A 23,021-nucleotide genomic window follows, 5' to 3' on the forward strand; every position below is an offset into this window, starting at 1 on the left:
TATAATGGAGTCACAAAATGTGCACTCTCTTTTTGCCTGGCTTCTTTCACTCAGCATGATTTTGAGATTTATCCATGTTGTTGAGTGAATCAACGGTTCATTCTTTTCATTCTTGAATAGTAAGATAAAGTATGTAAAACACTCAAAATGATTCCCAGCATACAATAAGTGCTTTGTAAATGGAAGCTGTTATTATAATCATATTAACAACATACTTCTCAAATTTAAGAATCTACATTGAACAATAATTTCTAAGCCCCAACTGCCAAAAACGAAAAAACAACAAAAGCAAACCTTTTTTGCTTGAAAAATAAATTTAACACAAGCTATGCTAAAACAGAAATAATGTTTTGGGAAAAAATATTCCAGCTTTCAAATAGACAGTAACTCCACCCAGTAGGTCAATTCCTAGAGGTCTCCAGGGGGACTTTTTGCAGCTCATTCATCCTGCCAATCCATCAGATGCTATTTTTCTCAAAATCAGATGGGTTTTTTTGTCTTTTGTTTTTTGTTTTTTGTTTTTGTTTTTTTTTTTTTGAGACAGAGTCTTGCTCTGTCCCCCAGGCTGGAGTGCAGTGGCGTGATCTCGGCTCACTGCAAGCTCCGCCTCCTGGGTTCACGCCATTCTCCTGCCTCAGCCTCCCAAGTAGCTGGGACTACAGGCGCCCACCACCATGCCCAGCTAATTTTTTGTATTTTTAGTAGAGATGGGGTTTCACCGTGGTCTCAATCTCCTGACCTCATGATCCGCCCGCCTCGGGCTTCCAAAGTGCTGGGATTATAGGCGTGAGCCACCGCGCCGGGCCAATCAGATGTTCTTTTATAGAGGAGGCAGCTGGCTGATAATACCTGCATCTCTCCTCTCTTTCACTACATCCAGTTCTGGAGTCTCCATTGTATTTCTCTAAACATGGATTTAGAACTCCTTGATACCAGTGGGGGCTGTGCTTCCGACTTACAGTGTGGATAGCACACACTTTAACGTTTACAGTTGGTCAACCCTTGTACAAAGGGCTTTCTTCACCTTAGTTCATTTAATCCTCCCCAGCCTATGAAACTATTTCAGTATGGCTTTTGACTGCAAGTAGTGGAAAATCTGACGTTAGTGGCGTAAATATTCTGTTTTTTACAAGACAGGAATTCTGAAGGCGGGCAGTTGCTAATATCAGGTTAATGACAGTGATATCAATGCTAAGATATTTGCTGTTCTCTTGGCTGCTCCTTCAGGGTGGCAGAATGGCTGCTGTATCAGCCATCACATCTGCATTCAAAAAAAAAAAAAAAAGTGGTAGGGGGAGATAGAGCCCATGTCCTGACATGATAACTCTCCAGGAACTTTATAAACTTATGCCTATGTCTTCATGTTCAAAACTGTGCCACATGACCACCCCAGCTGAAGACTGCCTAAAGAGAAGGAGGTTGGAAATGGTGTCCAGCACAGATCTGATGATAGTCCCCATTTTTACAAGTTAATTAAATGAAGCTTAGAGGTGTTAAGGACTTACCTCAAAGTCATCCTATGAGTTAACACCAAAGCTGTCTTATTTCATGAAACTATGAAGACCTTCTACTTTGATAAGACTTTAAGTCATACATCTTAATTTTCATAATAGAATGCCAACTCTGCTTCCACTCATCTGATATCCAGAGCATATGGATATCTTTTTCTGTGATAGTCAATATAATAGGCCCTTCCGTCAGTCATTGAAAAAGTCAGCCTTCAATTGACTACTGGGTAGTCATGCACAAACCACAGGTTCATAACACTGACACCTCAAGCTGAGAGAGACAGAGATCTGTGTTCATTCTCCACTCCAGCAGTTTCTCTGAACTCCACAAACCTAGCTGTACTGCTTTTATTCCCTTCATTAAATTACAACATAATGGTCCGCCCTTGGGTTTTGTTGAGGGTTACTATAATAAAAGATAATTTTAAGTTATTTTTTATGCCTTCTGTAAAATCTCAGTTGACGACCATTCTGTAGCCTGGTATCTGTTTTATAAATATCTGTGATATATGCCTCCTAGAATTTGGTGCCTGCAAAATTTTTAGAGGAAAGAAGAGATGGCTCTGTACCAGTAACCTGAGTGAGATGACATGGTTATTGTAATTAAACACAGATTTAGTTCTGAGCTTTCAGGCAAGCTGTTCATAAAGGAAAATGTGAGATAAATTTTTATGTGTTTACAGTAACTATGTCATCCTACATTACTAGTGTAATTAAGTTTCTTCTCATTCTGTATTGTTTAGCAATCCCTATTTAGTCTTTATTGTAATTGGTCTGTTTTATGTCTCTTTAAAGACTTTAAGTCTCTTCTTGTTCTTTTTGAAAATATAAATAATTTTTTAAACAAAAGAATTCATAAAGACCCACAAGACAGGATGGTTTAGAAGCAGGATAGTTTAGAAAAGTAGGAGCAAAGAGCTTGGTTAAGGCATCAATGGGCTTATAGTTTTAGTGTACAGAGAGAAGGCCAAAGATCAAGCTCATCACAGTTCTGAATTCTCTTGCCATTTGCATTACTAGCTCAACAAATATTTGAGTGCTTAATTACACTAATTATATAGAAACTCAGGTGTCTGAAACTTTGTGTAAAGTGAATCTCTGTAACCTGTTTATTATAAACCTCAAGGTTGGACAGAACCTTAAAAGATCTAATCAAATGTCCAATCTCAAAGGGCATTGTGCTTACAATTATTACAGAAAGACAGCTCTCTCCCACCTAATACCTTTCACTTAATGACACAAATCAAAGTGAAATCATCAAAGATTCATCATCTAGTGAGCAAGACATTCTACTTGGAATTGTGGAAAGTTCAAATATAGTATAATGAAACTGAAGGGGATGGATGGGGTAATACACAAGATAATAAGTAAAGATATAGGATATTAGGAGGTAACAAGTGATGTAAAGAGACATGAAGCTGGGGCAGAGGATAGCAGGTGGGGCATTGAACTTTAGGGCGCATACCAGGGAAGACCTTACTGGAAAAATAGCACCTGGGTAAATAAACACCTGCTGGGGTATGAGGGAGCAAACTGTGCTGGCATTTGGAAGAAGAGGATTCGAGGCAGAGGGTACAGCCAGAGCAAAGCCTTGGGTCAGCGAGTGACTCATGATCAGAAACAACTACTCAGGAGGCTAAGGCAGGAGAATTGCTTGAACCCAGGAGACGGAGGTTGCAGTGAGCCAAAACAGTGCCACTGCATTCCAGCCTGGGCGACAGAGTGAGACTCCATCTCAAAAAAAAAAAAAAAAAGAAAAGAAAAAAGAAAAGGGAAGGAAAAAAAAGAGAAACGGGGTGCCTGGAGCAGAGCTTGAGGAGGAGAACAGGAGAGAAAAACAAAGATGCAAGTTTAGTGGAAGTCAACAAACTGGCTTTTGCTCCAAGTGAAACAGGATGCCACTGGAGGGCATAAAACAGGGGATGGACGTGATCCAATGTACATTTTACAAGGGTATTCTTGTCTGCTGTTTTGAGAATATGGTGTAGGGAGTCTAGGGCAAAAGCTACACATCTTACCATTTGGGAAGATGTGTAGTTACCAGGTGAGAGCAGATGGACAAGGAAGGCAGCAGTGGAGATGGCGAAAAGAGATAACAAATGGGAAGCCACTTTGAAAATTAAATTGCAGGCCGGGCGCAGTGGTTCGTGCCTGTAATCCCAGCACTTTGGGAGGCTGAGGTGGGCGGATCACCTGAGGTCAGGAATTCGAGACCAGCCTAAGCAACATGGAGAAACCCCATCTCTACTAAAAACACAAAATTAGCCAGGTGTGGTGTTGCATGCCTGTAATCCCAGCTACTTGGGAGGCTGAGGCAGGAGAATTGCTTGAACCCGGGAGGCAGAGGTTGCAGTAAGCCGAGGTTGCGCCACTGCACTCCAGCCTGGGCAACAAGAGTGAAACTCCATCTCCAAAAAAAAGAAGAAAATTAAATTGCCCTTCAAGTATAAGATGGCAGTGCAATAGTATCCAGAGAATGGCCATTCACCCTGGCGCAGCAGCTGACACGGGTCTGTATGGCCAAAGACTGAACCCCAAGCTGTTCCATACGGGTCTTAAGGAGAAATTCAGCCAGAATGTACAAACAACCTTGGGCCTGGGCTCCAGGTGTGGGCTTGAGTTTCCAGGCTTGTTGAGAACAGTCAGAACCCAGAAGTGTGGTGAGAGGGTCACATTTCTTTACATGTCTCATTCGTTCAGCTCCTTCAACATCAACACTTTTCCTGAAACTCAAACCCTCTTCTTCTCCTCCAATTCTACTTGGAAACAGAGTAGCTCACTGTAATTCCATCCTAGGTGTGACATGGAGCACAGCATGGCTAAGAAGGGATCAACAATGTGCCTGTCTTTCCTGGTGGACCCTTTCTTTCTCTGGAGAATTTAGGATCATCTGCCTGAGATAATCCCGTGCGCTCCACGGCCACTTCTTGCTAACTGACATGGTTTTCTCCTCAACGATCCTTTTAAAGCATAAAGAGCTTAATCAACCCAAATTACAGGGTCTGCTTAATTCTAGGGGTTGATTTGAATATCATTGCCTTGGGAGGAGGAGAAACAAGTCTTTCTAAGGAGAGAATTTCCTATTAGAAGAACTGTTCTCAAAAGCATGTCCTTGTCAACCCATTAATTATATTTCATTTTGACAGATCTCACATATAGTTGTTATATCTTTAGGGGGGAAGAAGGTGTTGTGTGATTAATTGGTTGATAGTGTATGTTAATTGGATGCTAATTAAATTTAAATTTAATTCATATTTGAAACACTTAATTTAACTCAGGACCAGAAAATTAGAATATTCGAGCTTCTTGAAGGAACTTGTCTTTCTATCTGTCACCTTCATATGTCTATTGACACTTTCTCCTTGTTTACAAACTTGTTTTTCAAGAGAAGAAATCAGATGGTTCTTAGAGCTTCCAGCTGTAACAGGAAGTGTTGGTTCTTGCAATTCATAAATATTTCATTGCTTTACTGGAAAAAGTACAGATATCTCCACCCTATTACTTAAGTTTGTTCTAAACAAGTCCTGTCATGCTGGAAAACTGCTGTTAGATCCTTCCTTTGGCTTGATAATTGAAGAAACCACTCCAGAAAAGAGTTTCTGCACTCTGTCTCCAGAAAGGCACCAAGGTGCTCAGATAGCCAGGAAACCTGAGAGCAGGGGAGGGCACCATTCATGACACTGGAAGCATCTGGGAAATTCTCTGAGGCTGTTTTTTCTACATCCCACCAAGGAAAATCCCATGAGATGAACTCTCTGGGAACACTGTTAGCAAAACATCCACTGAGGCCTCTCTTACAGCCTCGGAGAGGAAAGGGCATCTACCCAGCCCTGGAAGGGAAGCGGCAGCCTTTATGCATTTTTGCTGCCTTTGGTAGAGAGGGCAACTCTACCCAGGATTCAACTATTCATAAGCTTCCTTGGAATAGAGTACCTGGCCTTGGGACTGTAAATATATTTTCCATTTTTAGTATGTAAACAAAGAAAACTGGGGACCACAAGTATGACAGAAGAAGCATGGTCTTTTGAGTTTTAACCACTGTGGTTTGTATCCAGCCAGTAAAGTTGCTGAGTTCTTTTGAGCCTCGGTTTCCTCATCTGTAAAATGGGATAATACTAATCTCACAGTTATAAGGATTAAATGAGATAATTAAGATGTCTAAAAACTTAGCACAGTGCACGTGGTGAGGTGTTCAGTCCCCATTACTGCCTAGTAATTTCAGTTTCACTTTCTGGTCCTGTAGAATGCCTGTTGGGAGCAGCAGTAGCTGTTATTATTGTTGTCTTTCGCGTTGCTGTTTTTTGCACACATGAAGGCAGCACCATTGCTTCTCCTTGACATCTTTGCTGTCTCAGTACTGGCATCTGAGATTTGAGCCGCCTTCCCTCACCGACTGGCTCTCTCCCCAGCTGTCCTGGAGAAGCCTCTGGAAAAGAAGGCTGGCAGAAACTATGGCCCTCCAGGGACCAAGAAGCTCATCTATTTCATTGATGACATGAACATGCCTGAGGTGGATGCCTACGGGACGGTGCAGCCCCACACCATCATCCGGCAGCATCTGGACTATGGCCACTGGTAAGAGCGCCCATGTAGAGGGACTGGCCCAAGGGAGCAGAGTCTAAGGCAGGGCTGAAGGCCAGTCTTTATTCTGCCTGAACGGCAAACCTCAGCATAGCTCTGGTGCCAGATGGGAATCTTTGTGGTAAACCACATTTCTCATTCAATTCTCTATTTCCCAGAGTGGTTCCTTCAAACAGGGGCACTAATATTCACATGAAACGTTTAGCCAGAGAAGACACTGAGCTCTCATCTAAGGAAAAAAAACCTACTTTTTGCTTCAAGACTCATCTCCGAAGTTGCCTTTTTCATGTGCCCGAAGCAGAATTAACCACTTCCCCTGCACCATGGCCCCACAGCACTGGGCATGTGCTTCAATGATAACACCTAACACACGCCAGGCGCAGTGGCTCATGCCTGTAATCCCAGCACTTTGGGAGGCTAAGGCGGGTGGATCACAAGGTCAGGAGTTCAAGACCAGCCTGGCCAACATGGTGAAACCCCGTCTGTACTGAAAACTTACAAAAATTAGCCAGGCGTGATGGCAGGCGCCTGTAGTCCCAGCTACTCGGGAGGCTGAGGCAGGAGAATCGCTTCAACCTGGGAGGCGGAGGTTGCAGTGAGCCAAGATCATACCACTGCACTCCAGCCTGGGCAACAGAGCGAGACTCCATCTCAAAAAAAAAAAAAAACTACCAAACACCCGGTACCATGCACCGTGTCTGCAGACCTTCCAGCCTCAGTGCCTTCAGAGCAGCTCAGAGGGCTGGATAGTATCTCTTGCGACAGCATAATTTTTAATGGCAAAAGTCTGAACTTACTAGGAAAAAAAAAAAAAAAGCAAGTCACTGATTTGAGACAACTTTGACTCACCTTTCTACCGCATACTGAATCTGCTGCTGAGAAAGAGTGAGAAGAGAGAATTCAGAGAGAAGAATGATAGTTAAGATGGCAACTTGAGTTGCCTTCCCTTCCTTCCCAAAATCTTTACTGGATGCTTGAACTATGGAACTGTTTGCAATCTCCACACTGACATCTGAGCAGCTTAATTTCATGGACAATAATTAGAGTCAAGCTAACTAGTTTTATTTTAGATCCATGGTCACAAACCTTAAATGGGAAGTAGAAGCTTCCTGGAAATTCTACCCTATGGCCTTAGTATGTCCACTCTCAGAAATGTCTATTTCATTCCATCTTCCCTCTCTTTGATCTTCCCACCACACCTCAGCTGATGACCTTGCCTTCTCAGAGAACACAGATGCCGCCTCCATTTCTTGCTTCCACATCTATACAACTCACCCGTGTCCCCATGCATCTCTCCTCCACCCTCCTGTTAACATCTTACCTAAGGCCAAACCTTCCACCAGCCTCTTCATTCTACCGTCTCCCACTCATCGATCGGTCCCCATCTCCTCATTACCTGCTTCACATCATTTAAACTTGCATAAACAGGCTGCGTGCAGTGGCTTATGCTTGTAATCCCAGCACTTTGGGAGGCCAAGGTGGGCGAATCACTTGAGCCCAGGAGTTTGAGATCAGCCTGGCCAACATGGTGAAACCCTGTCTCTACTAAAAATATAAAAATTAGCTGGATGTGGGGGCACATGCCTGTAGTCCCAGCTACTTAGGAGGCTGAGGCAGGAGAATGGCTTGAACCCAGAAGGTAGAGGTTGCAGTGAGCCGAGATCTGCCATTGCACTCCGGCCTGGGTGACAGAGCGAGACTCCGTCTCAAAAAAAGAATAAATTAAAAATAAAGTTGCATAAATTTATTCTATTGGGTTAAAAAATTACTTTCTAATTACTGTTCTGTCCCCACTCTCTTATCTCCCACTCACTCCTCAATCCACTATTATTTGATATCTGTTCCCTCCACTGTGCTTGCTAAACTACTATCTGCATCATTATTGCAAAATCCAAGAAATCCTTTGCAAACTTGTCCAGCTGCCTTATTTTGTTGTTGTTGTTGTTCTGGTTTGTTTTGTTTTAGGCTTTTAGCAGCCTGAAACCATGGTTTTTAGTTTCTGTCTCTAGTGATAAGTGGAAAAGAGGGATGAGGAAGGGGCATTACTGGCCCAACCAGAGACGGAAGCTAAGAACCCATGACTGCATTCTCTCCCTTAGACACCCCTGCTGAAGTCACTACCTTTGTTATTCTCTCTGCAGCCCTTGATGTGGTTGACCACTCTCTTCTTTTGAGAATACTGGCTTCCTTTGCCTTTTGGTATGGCACATACCCCTGATTTTTCTCCTATCTTTTTGTCCATCCTGCTGTCTCGTCTTCCTATGCTATTTCCTTAGATATTGAGGTACCTTGGGAATCTGTCTTATGCTCTTATCTCTTCTCAATCCCTGCCAGTGGATCTAGACTTTTTTATCACCCAAACACATGAACAGTAGGGCACATCCTACCTCACCTTGACAAAGCACTCACCTGCCTCAGTCCTCAGACACCTTTCACCTAGAGCTTCTGACTGTTCCAGGTACGATCGGAGCAAGCTGTCCCTAAAGGAGATCACAAATGTACAGTACGTTTCCTGTATGAACCCCACGGCAGGCAGCTTCACCATCAACCCCCGGCTTCAGGTACAGGAGGAGCCATGGGACCTGGGTCCTAATCCTATCTTACTAGAGCTGATGCCCCTTGATTATAAGTATAATAATTGGCCTTTTTCCCCATGCAGCCTCTCAGAATGGTAAATCAGATAGAATGCCAAATTGCATCTCTAGGGGAAAAGAGAAACTCCTAGACTTAGAGTCTCAAGATTGGAAGGGGTCATAGATTTCATCTGATTTGATCCCTCTTTCTTCAGATGAGGGAGCTTCAGAGAGATGAATGACTTTCCCAGGGCCATATGGATTCTCAGTATCAAATTCAGATTTGGACTCAGATTCTCTGAGTCCAAGTTTAGTTCTCTTCCTACTGCCCCAGGCTGCCATCTTTAACTGAAGGTGCTTTGCCTGTTATTCCCCTAGTCATTTTAGGTTCAACCTAAACTTGGGCATAGTGTGAGAGATGGGTCCAAAATATAGATTTGAAGGCTGTATAAGAATTTTCTGTTATTATCTCCAAATTCAGAACCGGTGATTTCTACTCCATGGTAATGGATGTTGAGCTCATGCCTTTGTTTCCTGTACAGCGTCACTTCAGCGTGTTTGTCCTCTCCTTCCCGGGGGCAGATGCCCTGTCCTCTATCTACAGCATCATCCTCACTCAGCATCTGAAGCTCGGAAACTTCCCGGCGTCTCTGCAGAAATCCATCCCCCCACTGATCAATCTGGCCCTCGCCTTCCACCAGAAAATTGCTACCACCTTCCTACCCACAGGAATCAAATTCCACTACATCTTCAACCTCAGAGATTTTGCCAACATTTTCCAGGTGAGTTCATTGGCTCCGAGACACCCTAGGGGCTTAGTGATTATCGAGATGCTCCGATTCTTCATAAAAATAAGTAGTTAATGCCCAGCTCATAGGCACAGGCAAAGCCACTGTTCATATGTAATCATGAACATAAGCAGGTACACACAGTGCCATGGGCTCCATGAGGAAGGCCCTCAATAAAATAGAGTTTCCTTTGCCAGTTAAATTATTTCTCAGTAAGCAGCATGCATCTCTGAGTTGGTTCCCTGGGGGCTGCAGAAGGCTCAACACCTTGGAGATAGTGTTATATAATGAGTCCAGTATGCCTGGGAAGAAAAATGGCCCAAAAGAAAGAAAGAACTATTTTGGATCTCCCATTGGTACACCTATTGATCTTGGGATGAAAAAGAATGTGCCCCAAACTGTGCAAGATACTCTGCTTCCTCAAAAAACCACATTGTCATACTCCTAAGATGCCATCTGCCAGCCTCTAAGAGGGTCTCAGTCCTAAAATTCCCAGGTTCATTTCTAGACTAAAGCTGTTTCAGATCTTTCCAACTGCTTATCTGAATAGTGATGGCATATCTCTGCCCATTGCTTCCAATTGCTTGGCTCATCACCATCAAAGTCTCCAGAAGGCCATCTAGCAAACCCAGACCCTTTCTTCTGTCTGGTCAGATGTAGTATCCTCATGTAGCCAAGTCTACAACTCTCCTATTCTGGACAAGAATCTGCAGAAACTCATTTGCAGAGAGACCTTCCCCCAAGATAATACTGAGTTATTATTGAGGGAATGATGCCTTTCACACCAAGCAGAGGCCACACCCATAAAGAAGTGTCGAAGTGATCAGGCAGTGACACCACCTTCCAATGAGAGCACATGTAATTAATTTCCCAGAGCAATTATGCAGGTAGGACTTTGAGCCAAACCATCAAAGCTCCAGACCCTGACGACATAGGGCCAGGTTGTTCCAGCCAGAACTCCTGATTGTAAGAAGCAGAAACCTACTAAACCCTGGTTCAGAGACTCAAGAGCTATGGACCAGGAAAGCTCCACCTGAAGGTGGAATCAATGAACCCCTCAGAATGATAAGTCTCTGAGAACACATCCAGGCTAGTTCAGGATACCACTCCTGAATCAGATGTAGCTCCCAAACATTAGCTCATTTTAAAAATTAAAAACAAACAGAGACCCACATAGATCACATATATTTGCCAAGGAGCACAAGGAAGCCAGTAAAGGAACTGGAATCTAGGTCTTTGGGTTCCTGGCCTGGACAACTTTCCACCACACCTTTCTGTCCTCATCTGAATTTCCAATAAGGAAAATAAGCATGTGATGGTTAAGGCAGCAAGAGAGACTCAGCTCTGGGCCTATAAAGCCTGCATCTCTGCAGGCCTCAGGACTGGACAGCAGCTTACCCACAACTAGCTCCCATTTTATGAGCATTCATTGAGAAAGACTTTTTCACCACACAATCTTTCTCTTAAATATTACTACAGCTCTATGAAGTGGGGGTGTTACTAGGTGGATTTTTCAAATGAAAAAAAAAGAAGTTAACATTGTTTGATCAAATCTACACTGCTCCTAAGTGACAGAACTGAAGGGAGAAGCATCAATTATGCTCCATTTATCAGAAGCAACCCAACCTTAGCTTCTGCCTGGAACAGTGGTCTTGTCCCCTGTACAACCTGAAATGTAATACTCACGACAACCCTTCGGGATAGACATTGTTATCCCAATTTAACAGAGGCTCAGAGAAGTTACTAGCTAGTCATTGACAGCATGAATGGTCAGGGAGGTTAAAAATAAAATTCTCGTGGAATAGCAAGTTTAGCCCAGTGGGAACGACGAGTGATATGGAAAGGAGAGATGAGGTTGGAAAGGTAACTTGAGACCAGAGTGGGTCCTACTTAACAGTTAGACTTTAGTCTGTAATAATAGCTAACACTTACTGAGCACAGTGCTAAGCCTTTTACATCTATGAATGCACTTAATCCTCACAACAACCCTAGAAGGTAAAATACTGATTATTTTCAATTTAGAGATGACAAAACCGAACCACAGACAAATCAGTCTCTTGAGCGTGACTGCATGATCGCATAATGGTAAGCAGCAGCATTGATAGAACAGCTAGAATGTTCAGCCCTGCTGTGGAGGTAATTCAGGGTGACAAAAGGCTTCCGGAGGAAAGAGTACACCTTGTGGTAGTGGTCACTGATGCAATATCAAGGAGGAACCAGACAGCAGAGACATGGGAGTGGAGATTGTTCCCCTGGCCTGTTTCTCTGACTGATTCAGTTAGCCTGAGTGGAAACCCCCTGAGGTCTGCATCCCAGCCAGGCCTCTTTGCAGCCTGCCAGCTGTCAGCTGCCCCACGTGTGGAGAATGCAACACCCCTGGAGTGCTGCCTCCCTTCTGCTACGTGGTCCCCTCACTCTCCTACTCTAACGAGAGTTTCAGGCTCATAGCTTGACCACAGTCTCCTCCTACCTGCTGTGAAAAGAAAAACCTTAGCTAAATTAAGTTTAACAGTGTTTAACTGATCAAAGAACAATTCACGAATCCGAATTGGGTAGCCCACCGGGCCAGAGTAGGCTCAGAGAGACTCCAGCAAAGCCACGTGGTGGAAAAAGATTTCTGGACAGGAAAGTGAAAGTGATGTACAGAAAACAGAAGTGAGACACAGAAACAGCTGGATTGGTTACAGCTTGGTGTTTGCCTTATTTAAACACAGTTTTAACAGCTGGCCACCTGCAATTGGGCAAAACTCAGTGATTGGCACAAGAGTAGTTACAGTCAATTTACACCTCCTTTTAAGTCATAGTTCACAATGTACAGAGCAACTTTTAGGCCATACTTAAAGCACATCAGGAGGCAGCTTTAGGCTAAACCTGATTTAACACTCCTTTCCTCCCTGAGTGTCTAACCAAAGGCCTGATCGAGCATGTCACACACCAACTCTGCACCATCTTAGATAGTTATATGTTGCACTGAGATGGGGTGGTTTAATGTCTATAGCTTGGTGTTTGCCTTATTTGAACACCAGTTTTAACAGCTGGCCACCTGTGATTGGGTGAAACTCAGTGATTGGCACAAGAGTAGGTTACAGTCAATTTACACCTCCATTTAGATTACAGGTCACAATATACAGAGCAACTTTTAGGCCAAACTTAAAATACGTCAGGAGGCAGCTTTAAGCTAAACTTGATTTAACACTCCCTTCCTCCTTGAGTCTGACCAAAGGCCTGATTGAAGGGTATAGAGGGTGGTTTAATGTCTACTAGGAGACAGGCACTGCCCAGAGAACACTGTTGTTTTCCTTTATCTGGCTTGATCCCAGGCTCAGTAATTCAGAACTTCTCTGTACTCCCCTCGCTCTGTTCAGATCAGAACAGAATTTGATAGTGCTCTCATATGGTTTGGCTCTGTGTCCCCACCCAAATCTCATCTTGAATTATACTCCCATAATTCCCACATGTTGTGGGAGGGACCAGTGAGAGATAATTGGAATCATGGGGGCAGTTTTTCCCATACTGTTCTTGTGGTAGTGAGTAAGTCTCACGAGATCTGATGATTTTATCAGGGGTTTCTGCTTTTGCATCTTTCTCATTTTCTCTTGCCACCACCATGTAAGAAGTGCCTTTTGCCTCCCACCATGATTCTGAGGCCTCCCCAGTCATGTGGAACTGTAAGTCCAATGAAACCCCTTTTCCTCCCAGTCTCAGGTATGTCTTTATCAGCAGCATGAAAACGGACCAATACATGCTCTGAGTAGCAGAAATCACTAACCATTCCCATCTCAGTGCAACACATAATTATCTTAAGATGGTGCAGAGTTGGCATATGACATGCTCACATTTACTCAGTCTTAATTGTCAACCACCCTGACTATTTGGCGATAACAAGATTTATAAACTTCAACTGATAGCTTGCCTCACTGTAAAACACAAAATTCTAAAGGTCTGGACTCCTGGTTGTTGCTTTTTCTTGTCCTCTGCATTTCATATATGGCAGGTACCTAGGAGAGCTAAGAAGGAGACAGAGGCTGCAATAAACATCTGGGTGGAGCCAAGGAGACCTAATGGAATTTCTTTTTGCTTTTAATAAACTTTTATCAAAGTGTAACATACAAGTAGAAATACACAAAAGCCACAAGCATACAACTTGGTTAATTATCACAAAGGGATCTCACCTATGTAATCACCACTCAGATCAAGAAAGAAAACATTCTCAATATATCCCTGATGGTCTCCTTTGCACCTTCCATTCATGCTTTCCTGCTTTCCTCCTCTTGCCAGCCCTACATATTGTCTAAACTTCTAACATCATAAATTATTTTGACCTATTTTTGAAGTTTATATAAATAGTATAGCCAATATCACTTTGTATCTTTGTTCAGTATTATATGTGTATCTCTATTTTTAATAATTGTTACTTTTTGACTTAAAGAGTAACAGTTATGTTTCTTTCTTTTCAATCCTTAAATTTTTTTATTTCTTTTTCTTGTCTTATTGTGCTGGCTACAACTCAAGTACAATGTTGGAGAGAAGCAATGAGAGTAGCATTTTGACACAGTCCTAATTTTACAGGGAAACACTTTTAATAGTTTGCCATTAAATATGATGTTCTCTACTGGTTTTTCTGGGTACCTTTTACCTGATTAAGGAAATATTTTTCTGTGTATAGTTTGCTAAGAGTTTTAATTATGAATATGTGTTGAAACTTAACAAATGATTTTTCTGCCATCTGTTTAATTATATAAATTTTTTCTCTCCTATTCTGGTAATATGATAAATTAATTGATTATTTTCAAACATTAAATCAACCATTCCTGGAATCAACTCATCTTGGTTGTTACATGTTCTTTTTTTAATATTTTCCTAGGTTTCATTTGATCATTTTTAATATAATTTTTGAATCTATATTCATAAGATTGTCTTGTAATCTTTCTCTAATATTCTAAGGTTATAAAGTCCTCATAAAATACTTTGAGAAGTGTTTCCTCTTTTTCTGTTCTCTAAAAGATTTAGTAAAACATTGTATTGTGCTTTCCTTAAATGTTGGAAGAATTTGCTGGTGAAACCACCTGGAGGTTTGTTTGGTAGAGGTTTTAAATTATAAATTCAAATTCTTTAATATGTATAAGACTATTCAGATTGTCTATTTCTTCATGTGTCAGTCATGTTAAGACATCCTTGTTATCAATAGTTGCTAATTTATTGGCATAAAATTGTAATATTCTCAAATTATCTTTTAAATATGTGCTGTATCTGACATTATGTCCTCTTCCTTATGTTGGGTATTAAGCGTGTCTTTTCTCTTTTTTTCTCTTCTATCATCCTTGCTAGGGAGTTAGCAATTGTGCTAGTCAAAAAACCTGAAGGGTATACCTGCATTATGCATTTGACTTTCTTACTGTCTTAATTTGATATCTGTTTTATATATTATTAATATTTTCTCTTTGCTTTATAATTTTTATTCCTACTTACCTTGGGTTTGGGGTTAGTTTGTTCTATTTCTAACTTCTTGGCATGGCTACTTATATCATTAGTTGTCATCCTTTGTCTCATCTAAAACATTCATTTTAAGACTATATAAATTTATCTCTAATCACACCATTAGCTACATCATGCAAGCTTTTATATGCTGTATTTTTATTATCATTCAGTTGATAATATTTAATTTCCACTATGATTTCTTCTTTGACTCACAGAATATTTAGAAGTGTATTGCTTTATTTTCAAACATTTAGAGATTATCTAGTTATCTTTCTCTTATTGATGCCTACTTTAATTCCACTGTTGTCAGAAGACACTCTATATGGATTTATTCCTTTGAAATTTGTTGAGACTGCTCTATGTCCCAAGATATAATCGATGTGCAGGGTTTTTTTTAATGCATTCTGCAGATATTGGGTATAGTTTTATCAACATTCCAGTTGAAGCAACCTTGTAAATCATGTTGTTTAAAAAATTCCTAAAATTTCTAGATTTATTTGTCTGCTTGTTCCTTCAGTCCCTGAGAGAGATGTTAAGATATTTCACTGTGATTGTGGGTACGTTTATTTTTGCTTTTATTTGTCATATTCACTTTATATATTTTGAAACTGTGTTATTTATTAGGTACATACAGATTTAGAATTAGTATATCTTCCTAGCAGACTGATCTTTTTCTTATTAAGTGCACTTCTTTATCTCTAAAAACGATGTTTGCTTTAAAGTCAATTTTGTATGACAGTAGTATGTATGACTATTCCATATCTTTAGTCAATATTTTTATGACATGTTTTCATTTTCTTGCACTCAGCTTTTCCATATTCTTATATTTAAGGTATATCTCCCATAAGCAGCATACGGTTGGGCTCTTTAAAGTCCCACCTGACAACATTGCCTTTTAATTACAATGTTTAGCTCATCTATGTTATTTTATATAATAATATATTTATGATTAAATCTACTTATGCTCTTTTTAATATATTCTATCTATTCTACCTCCTTTCTTCTCACTTCTTGTATTCTATCAAACTAATCATATGTTTTTATAGTTGTTCTCCCTCTTTTAGCATAGTATACATCCTTTTGCTATTCATCTAATGGTTACCAAAAGCATCATTTTATCTTTTTGTCTTTTATAAATTAGCATATTTATTAATTGCCATACAATGCAAGGATCTTGGGACAATTTACCTCTCATTGATTTTTGTGCTATCATTTATTTTAATTCTCTGTATTTTGAAAACTCACTGATATCTGTGTTTTAGTAAGTCAGCATTCCTTTAGAGTTACCCATATGTTACCTTTTCCATTGCTCTTTATTCCTGTACATTCCTGTTCTTTCACCTGGGATCATTTTTATTCTGCTTGAAGAACTCCTTTTAGTATTTACTTTAGTTCATATCTGTTGGGGAAGTAGCTCACAATTTTAACTTGACCAAAAATATATTTCTTATTTTTAAAAAATTTTAGGGGTGGCTTGGATTTCTAGGTTGGTTGCTATTTTCTTTCAGCACTTTGAAGGCTTCTTTTATTGTTTCTGTTGAGAAATTACCTTTAGACTTATCACTTACTAAGTACTAATAATACAATTATAAAAATAAACCACAACCTAAATAAAGTCTGTCAACTTCCTACCTTTGAGACACTTGCCATCACCCGGAAGAAGCAAACCTGTATAAAGAAAAAATAATAATTTGACAACGAGTGAGGTGGCTCTTGCCTGTAATCCAGCACTTTAGGAGACCAAGGTGGGCAGATCACTTGAAGCCAGGAGTTCAAGACCAGCCTGGCCAATATGGCGAAACCTGGTCTCTACTGAAAATACAAAAATTAGTTGGGTGTGGTGGTGCGTGCCTATAATTCCAACTGTTCAGGAGGCTGAGGCAGGAGAATTGCTTGAACCCGGGAGGTGGAGGCTGCCGCGAGCCGAGATTGCACCACTGCACTCCAGTCTGGGTGACAAAAAGTGAGACTCTGTCACAAAAATGATATTAAAAATAATTTGGGAAACTAATAATTCTTCTATAATCCAGATGTATACATAAAGGCTCTGTGAGGCACATGGGAGGGAATGCCGCTGGACAGAGAGGTGTCTTGGGCGACTTCAACAAGAGGTTTCAATTGAGCTAGATCTTGAAATATGAGTATGGCAAGCAAAGCAAAAGGCATGAAGACACAGAAAAGTTTGCAGGATCAGAACATAATAGGAATTTTGTGAAACTGGAATCTAGGTTTTATGGGAAGTAGTGGTAAAAGTGATCATGAGGGGCTGGGCACAGTGGCTCATGCCTGTAATCCCAGCACTTTGGGGGGCCGAGGTGGGTGGATCACCTGAGGTTGGGAATTCAAGACCAGCCTGACCAACAAGGAGAAACCCCATCTCTACTAAAAACTAGCCAGGCATGGTGGTGCATGCCTGCAATCCCAGCTACTCAGGAGGCTGAGGCAGGAGAATTGCTTGAACCTGAGAGGCGGAGGTTGCAGTGAGCCAAGATCACACCATTGCACTCCAGCCTGGGCAACAAGAGCGAAACTCCATCTCAAAAAGAAAAGAGTGATCATGAGGAAGCAGATTGTAGTAACATTGTCACCAGACTTGTATTCTATGTTAAAGGATCTGCACATTATTCTATGAATTTAAGTAAAGACCCATTAAATGATCCCTTTCCCTCTAAGACAAGAAAGCAAGCAATGAGAACAAGCACAGACATAGATGAGCTTGAACTTAGAGAATTTGTTGGGGTTATTGAGGGGCTCTAACATTGGTGGTCTCCACCTTTCAGTAAAATAAAAGAAGGTTAGGACTTTGGCTAATAGTAACAGAAAAAGATGACAGAGAAATTTGAAAAGAATGATAAATATTTGAAACCAACCCTGTGGCACATAGGAAGGGGAACTGACTAGAGATAAATAAATAGATTGCTGACCTGCCAAGGTTAGCTATATCCCTTCTAGCCCTTTGATATAGTTCTGATTTTACATAGTCAATTGTTATCTGAATCAGTTTTCAAAATGGCACTGTGGAATTGAAATATAGCAGAGAAACCACTTTTTCCCTCATTGTGGGTGATTCAAAATGGAGTGGTTACAATTCCAGGCATTATAGTTAGGAAGGCAACTTACTCTATGAAATGGGGCGTGTTTTCTCTCTGAATTCCAATCTTCACATTATACAAAATGGATTTAGTAATAATTATTTCATGGGATCATCATGAGTATTAAATGAGCTTCATCTGGCAAAGCATCTAGTCCAATGCTGGCTTCAATAGCATCTAGTCCACATAACTGGCTTCAATAAATTATAGCTGTTGCAGTTGTTATTTTTATGATGAGCACAAAAGAATAATTCCAATGTATTGAGTATGTCAAATGAACAATGCCTGTTTCCTTAGGCATATTAATTGGAATTATTTAGACAACTTTAGAAAGTCAGTATTTTTATTCCACTTTGAAAAGTGAGCAAACTAAGGCTCAGAGATGTCACATGCCTTGCCCAAAGTCACACAGTTGCTTAGTGGTTGCCCAAAGTCTCAAGTCACATAGTGGTTGTGCAAGTATTTGAGGTCAGGTCTGTCTAACTGCAACCCTTGGGTCTTTCTTTACAAGCTCCCTTTCAGCTTCTCAGTGTTCCCTCCACTAGAATGATCTGTTTAGCAAGACAAGCCCTAGACATAATCCCAGGTTAGATAAAATGCTCCAGGAAGTTTTCCTAGCTATTGTACCTCTGGATGGTTATTAACGTTATTTTTTTGTGTCTGTTCCCCTTGAAGGGCATTCTCTTCTCCTCTGTGGAATGTGTGAAATCCACATGGGATCTCATAAGGCTCTATCTGCATGAATCAAATCGAGTTTATCGGGATAAGATGGTAGAAGAAAAGGACTTTGATCTTTTTGATAAAATCCAGACAGAAGTGCTCAAGAAAACTTTTGATGTGAGTATTGCCCTATGGATTTTCTTTGTATTTGAAAAAAAAAAGATAATTATACAGATGATCACCCAAATGATAAAATCTAACTGTTTAATGGGGAAAGGCCAGAGTTTAGGTGAGGAAGGAAATTCTGTCATAATTTTGCCCAGGTAAAAAAATGCTGGGGCAAGAATAGATGCAAATTAATCCCAGAATCCCAGTGTTGAAGAAGTCCATAGAGATCATCTGATCCAAGTCCCCACATGGTACTTAGTCCCCTAGCAGCATTTCTCAGATTGGTTACCCCAGTGATGCTCTAGCATCCTTGAAATGCATCATCCCATTGTTCCCAAGGCCGCCATTTTGGGGCTGCTAATAACTGGAAATTTTGAGCAATTTTTTTTTTTTTTTTGAGACAGAGTCTTGCTCTTTTGCCCAGGCTGGAGTGCAGTGGCGCGATCTCGGCTCACTGCAAGCTCCGTCTCCCAGGTTCACGCCATTCTCCTGCCTCAGCCTCCCGAGTAGCTGGGACTACAGGCACCCGCCACCACACCTGGCTAATTTTTTGTATTTTTAGTAGAGACGGAGTTTCACTGTGTTTCACCGAGGGTTTCACCAAGGGTTTCACCGAGGTCGATCTCCTGAGTTCGTGATCCGCCCGCCTCAGCCTCCCAAAGTGCTGGGATTACAGGCGTGAGCCACTGAGCCCGGCCTGAGCAATTTTGAAATTTGGAACATTTGAAATAATTTTAAGGACTGAAAATTTGGTCTAATAATAATCTAGAAGTTATTTCTCTGTCCACTACCCAGGTCTACATGACAAACTCTCAAATATTTTAATGCCACTTATCTCACTCTTCCTGAGTCTTCTCCAGGCGAAATAGCCTGAATCCTTTTAACCATTTCTGACATGGATTGGTTTCAAACTTAAAGAACTCTGACATCCTCCTGATTGCTCTCTCACCAGTTCTCTCCTCTGAAATTGTGATGCCTGACTTTTCGTTGCACAACCGAGCTGGGGTCTGACCAAAACCAAGATCATCATTCCCCCTTTTCTTAAAGACTATAGTTTTGTTACTGTGTTTCCCAAAATGTGTCCTGCTAAGTAGTTTTACTACAAGATACTTCTTGAAGAAGAGTCTCTGTCATGAAATGAGTTGAGAAAATGTTTCATTGTATATGACTCTCTTGGAAATTCACAGTGGATTTCAGGCATTAACGTTCTGCACTTGGACACAGGAAGGGGAACATCACACACAGGGGCCTGTTGTGGGGTGGGGGGAGGGAGAAGGGATAGCATTAGGAGATATACCTAATGTAAATGATGAGTTAATAGGTGCAGCACACCAACATGGCACATGTATACATATGTAACAAACCTGCATGTTGTGCACATGTACCCTAGAACTTAAAGTATAATAAAATATATATATATAAAAGACATTAAAGTTCTGAAATCTTGAATAACTCTGATTCACATATCATTCCCCAAATGTATTGGACCCTAAAATTCTTTCCTCTCATTAAACCTATTAATAATTTACATAATGAATGGCCCATGGATTATGCCTTGGGAGGCATTGATATAGTAGCACAACCTGAGAGCGTATTCTATTTCTTAGTGTTGAAATTACCCCACAGTTAACACTGAGCCTTCTATTAACCAAAGCCCCATCTTTTCCACACATACTGCTTGTCTGTTCCCTCTGGAAATTAGAAATATTCAAATTTTGTATTTAGGTATGCTATGTTGTCCTCATACTCACCTTGTTTGGTTTAGCTCCGTATTTTTTTCCTGGTAAGATCTTGACTCTACCTCTGAAGATATCTACAGTCCATCCCAACCTATGTGACAGCCTTTTGAATGTTTACACAGCATTTTAAGTCACTTATTTTATTCTGCTTTTTACTAAGCCAGCCGTCCTAAATTCTCCCACTTCTCTCAGCATTGTTATTGGGGCCTGATGTTTGAGACCCTCATGTTAGATGCCCTTCTCTGAGCATCGTAGAGTTACCCAATTCAGGTATTCATTGTTGGCCTGGCAGATTAGTCTTCATGGTCTTTACAAGTCGGTCTGAGCTAGCACTTCAGAGTAATAACACTTGAACTCTCAAATAGAGTTCCATGTGTGGGTCTGTGTATGAAGAGCACTGCCTTTTGATCACAGACCCAGATATATGAATATTGCCATTATCCTTCCCCAACAACATTTGAAATGCCAGCCTGAAGCACCCTTGGTCACACCAAATCTCTTGGTATTGGTGTCAAGGAAAACTTGCCAGATTTTCACCAACAAAGCGATAAAATCCTGTTTCCACTATTCAAAGCTTAAGCTTCTCTGATTCATGGCCCTGTGTGATTTGGCATCACTATTAAGGAATCTTTGATTCACTGAGTTGGTTGATTTTCTCTCTGCCTTCTACACAGCATGGCTCTGATCATAAAATCGAAGACTTGTTTTGTTCCTCAAAGAGTCTTTGTAAACCAGCCTTTTCAAAACTGCACTTTAGTTCCTCCTCCGCTAGATGGTTTGTGTCAATTGACTAATATAAGAACTGATTCCCAGGACGTTAGCCCATTCTCAAACAGGGTAAATGTCTTCCCACATTACATCCTCCATCCTCATGTGTTTTCCTAATAGCAAGAATAGTCCTCCTGCACTGCGTTTACATCTTATCCAAATGTCTGAGCATTTTTGTTATTGTCTGGCAAAGCCAGAATAGTTTAAAAATTTTCTATAGTTTTTGAAATCACCTTCAAAATCTAATAACTTTTTTATTTTTAACTCTTTCCAGTCCTTTCTTCTTACACCCAGGCAGCAGCCCTGGTTTCTCTATAGATGTTACTGTCTTCCTCACTTTCCCTATATTAGGTTTGGTGAATCTCGTCCCATAGGTTACAAGGCTTACCCTGCAGTGACTTATGCCCTGGGACGTGTCCCTGCTGATAAATAACACACTGGTTACCTCTTTCCCAGGTAGGTCTTCCAGTCTGAACTTTAGGAGGAAAAAACGACAGGTGCGGACAACTGCTCATGCTGGCATAACTTCCTATTTGTGTCTTAGAAAACCTATTCTTTCTCGGACTTTTCTCCTCGACAACCTTTCCTCTATCTCAAGTCTCAGGTATTTGGGTTTTGACAGGCAAGTAGTTCCTTTTTGTCTCCACTAACATGAAAGTTAAAAAATTGGTTTTCTCTTCAGTACTTAGAGATACATTGGTGAAGAGACGCAGACTCCTTATCCTTCAAATGAATTGAGTTATACTATACTATAACCAGCCCGTATTTATTCAACATGGTAACATTTCTCCTATGGGTGAGATTTGACACACAGCCCGAAAGTGTTGTAAGTGGGGAGTTCTACCATAAATGCGTTAAGATTACCATAAATAAACCAGTCACCTGAGGGTGGCTAGTAGCGCATTCTTCAGAAACCAAGCCCTCTGGACTGAACCTATGAAGTCAGGGCTGGCAACATACTTGTATAATCTCACAGGAAAAGATGTTAGATGGCTTTGCTGCAGATTGAGGACCTAGATCTGTTGGAATGTACATGCAGAAAGTGATGTGATTGGGCCACGATCCCCTTCATTCAATACTGGTGAAAGAGCCCCCACTTAGAGAAATCCACCCATCCATCCCCATCCATTCTTCTCACAGAAGCACTCTCTTACCGTGCTTGTGAGGAGGCCCCATCCCACCTCCCGCTTCCCATCCTCAGTCCTTAAGGAATAACAAACATCACCTGAGACTTCATGGAGCTGGTAGATAGATGTTAAGCATCCACTTAAAAGGGCTTCTCAAGAGAAGGGCATGTTGGAAGTAGCACTGATGCCTAATTTCCAGGGAATGTGCACAGCAAATCAGGTGTCTCTGCTCTGTGGAACCAGCCCCAGAAGTCAATAATGAGGGCCCTTATTCCTGTGTCTCATCACCAGGATATTGAAGACCCTGTGGAGCAGACCCAAAGCCCGAACCTGTATTGTCACTTTGCAAATGGTATTGGGGAGCCCAAATACATGCCTGTACAGTCTTGGGAACTTTTGACCCAGACTCTGGTGGAGGCCTTGGAGAACCACAATGAAGTCAACACAGTGATGGACCTAGTTCTCTTTGAGGATGCCATGCGCCATGTGTAAGTGTGCTTCTCCTCTTCCTTTTCCTCAGTTGCTTCCTCTTCCCAGTG

The 23,021-nt window shown here is 41.2% G+C and overlaps 1 protein-coding gene across 1 annotated transcript in view; it reads left to right on the forward strand.

Annotated features, from left to right (window-relative positions):
• DNAH9 (dynein axonemal heavy chain 9) overlaps positions 1-23,021 on the forward strand; it is a 372,401-nt gene that overhangs the window by 177,498 nt on the left and 171,882 nt on the right. Inside the window, exons 39-43 of the mRNA XM_031003344.3 lie at positions 5,918-6,083; positions 8,548-8,650; positions 9,205-9,444; positions 18,696-18,857; positions 22,774-22,970. Coding sequence (XP_030859204.3) covers positions 5,918-6,083; positions 8,548-8,650; positions 9,205-9,444; positions 18,696-18,857; positions 22,774-22,970 — 868 coding nt within the window. The remainder of the gene's footprint in view (positions 1-5,917; positions 6,084-8,547; positions 8,651-9,204; positions 9,445-18,695; positions 18,858-22,773; positions 22,971-23,021) is intronic.

The sequence above is a fragment of the Gorilla gorilla genome, chromosome 19 (genome assembly GCF_029281585.2).
Source record: "Gorilla gorilla gorilla isolate KB3781 chromosome 19, NHGRI_mGorGor1-v2.1_pri, whole genome shotgun sequence".
Taxonomy (NCBI): domain Eukaryota; kingdom Metazoa; phylum Chordata; class Mammalia; order Primates; family Hominidae; genus Gorilla; species Gorilla gorilla.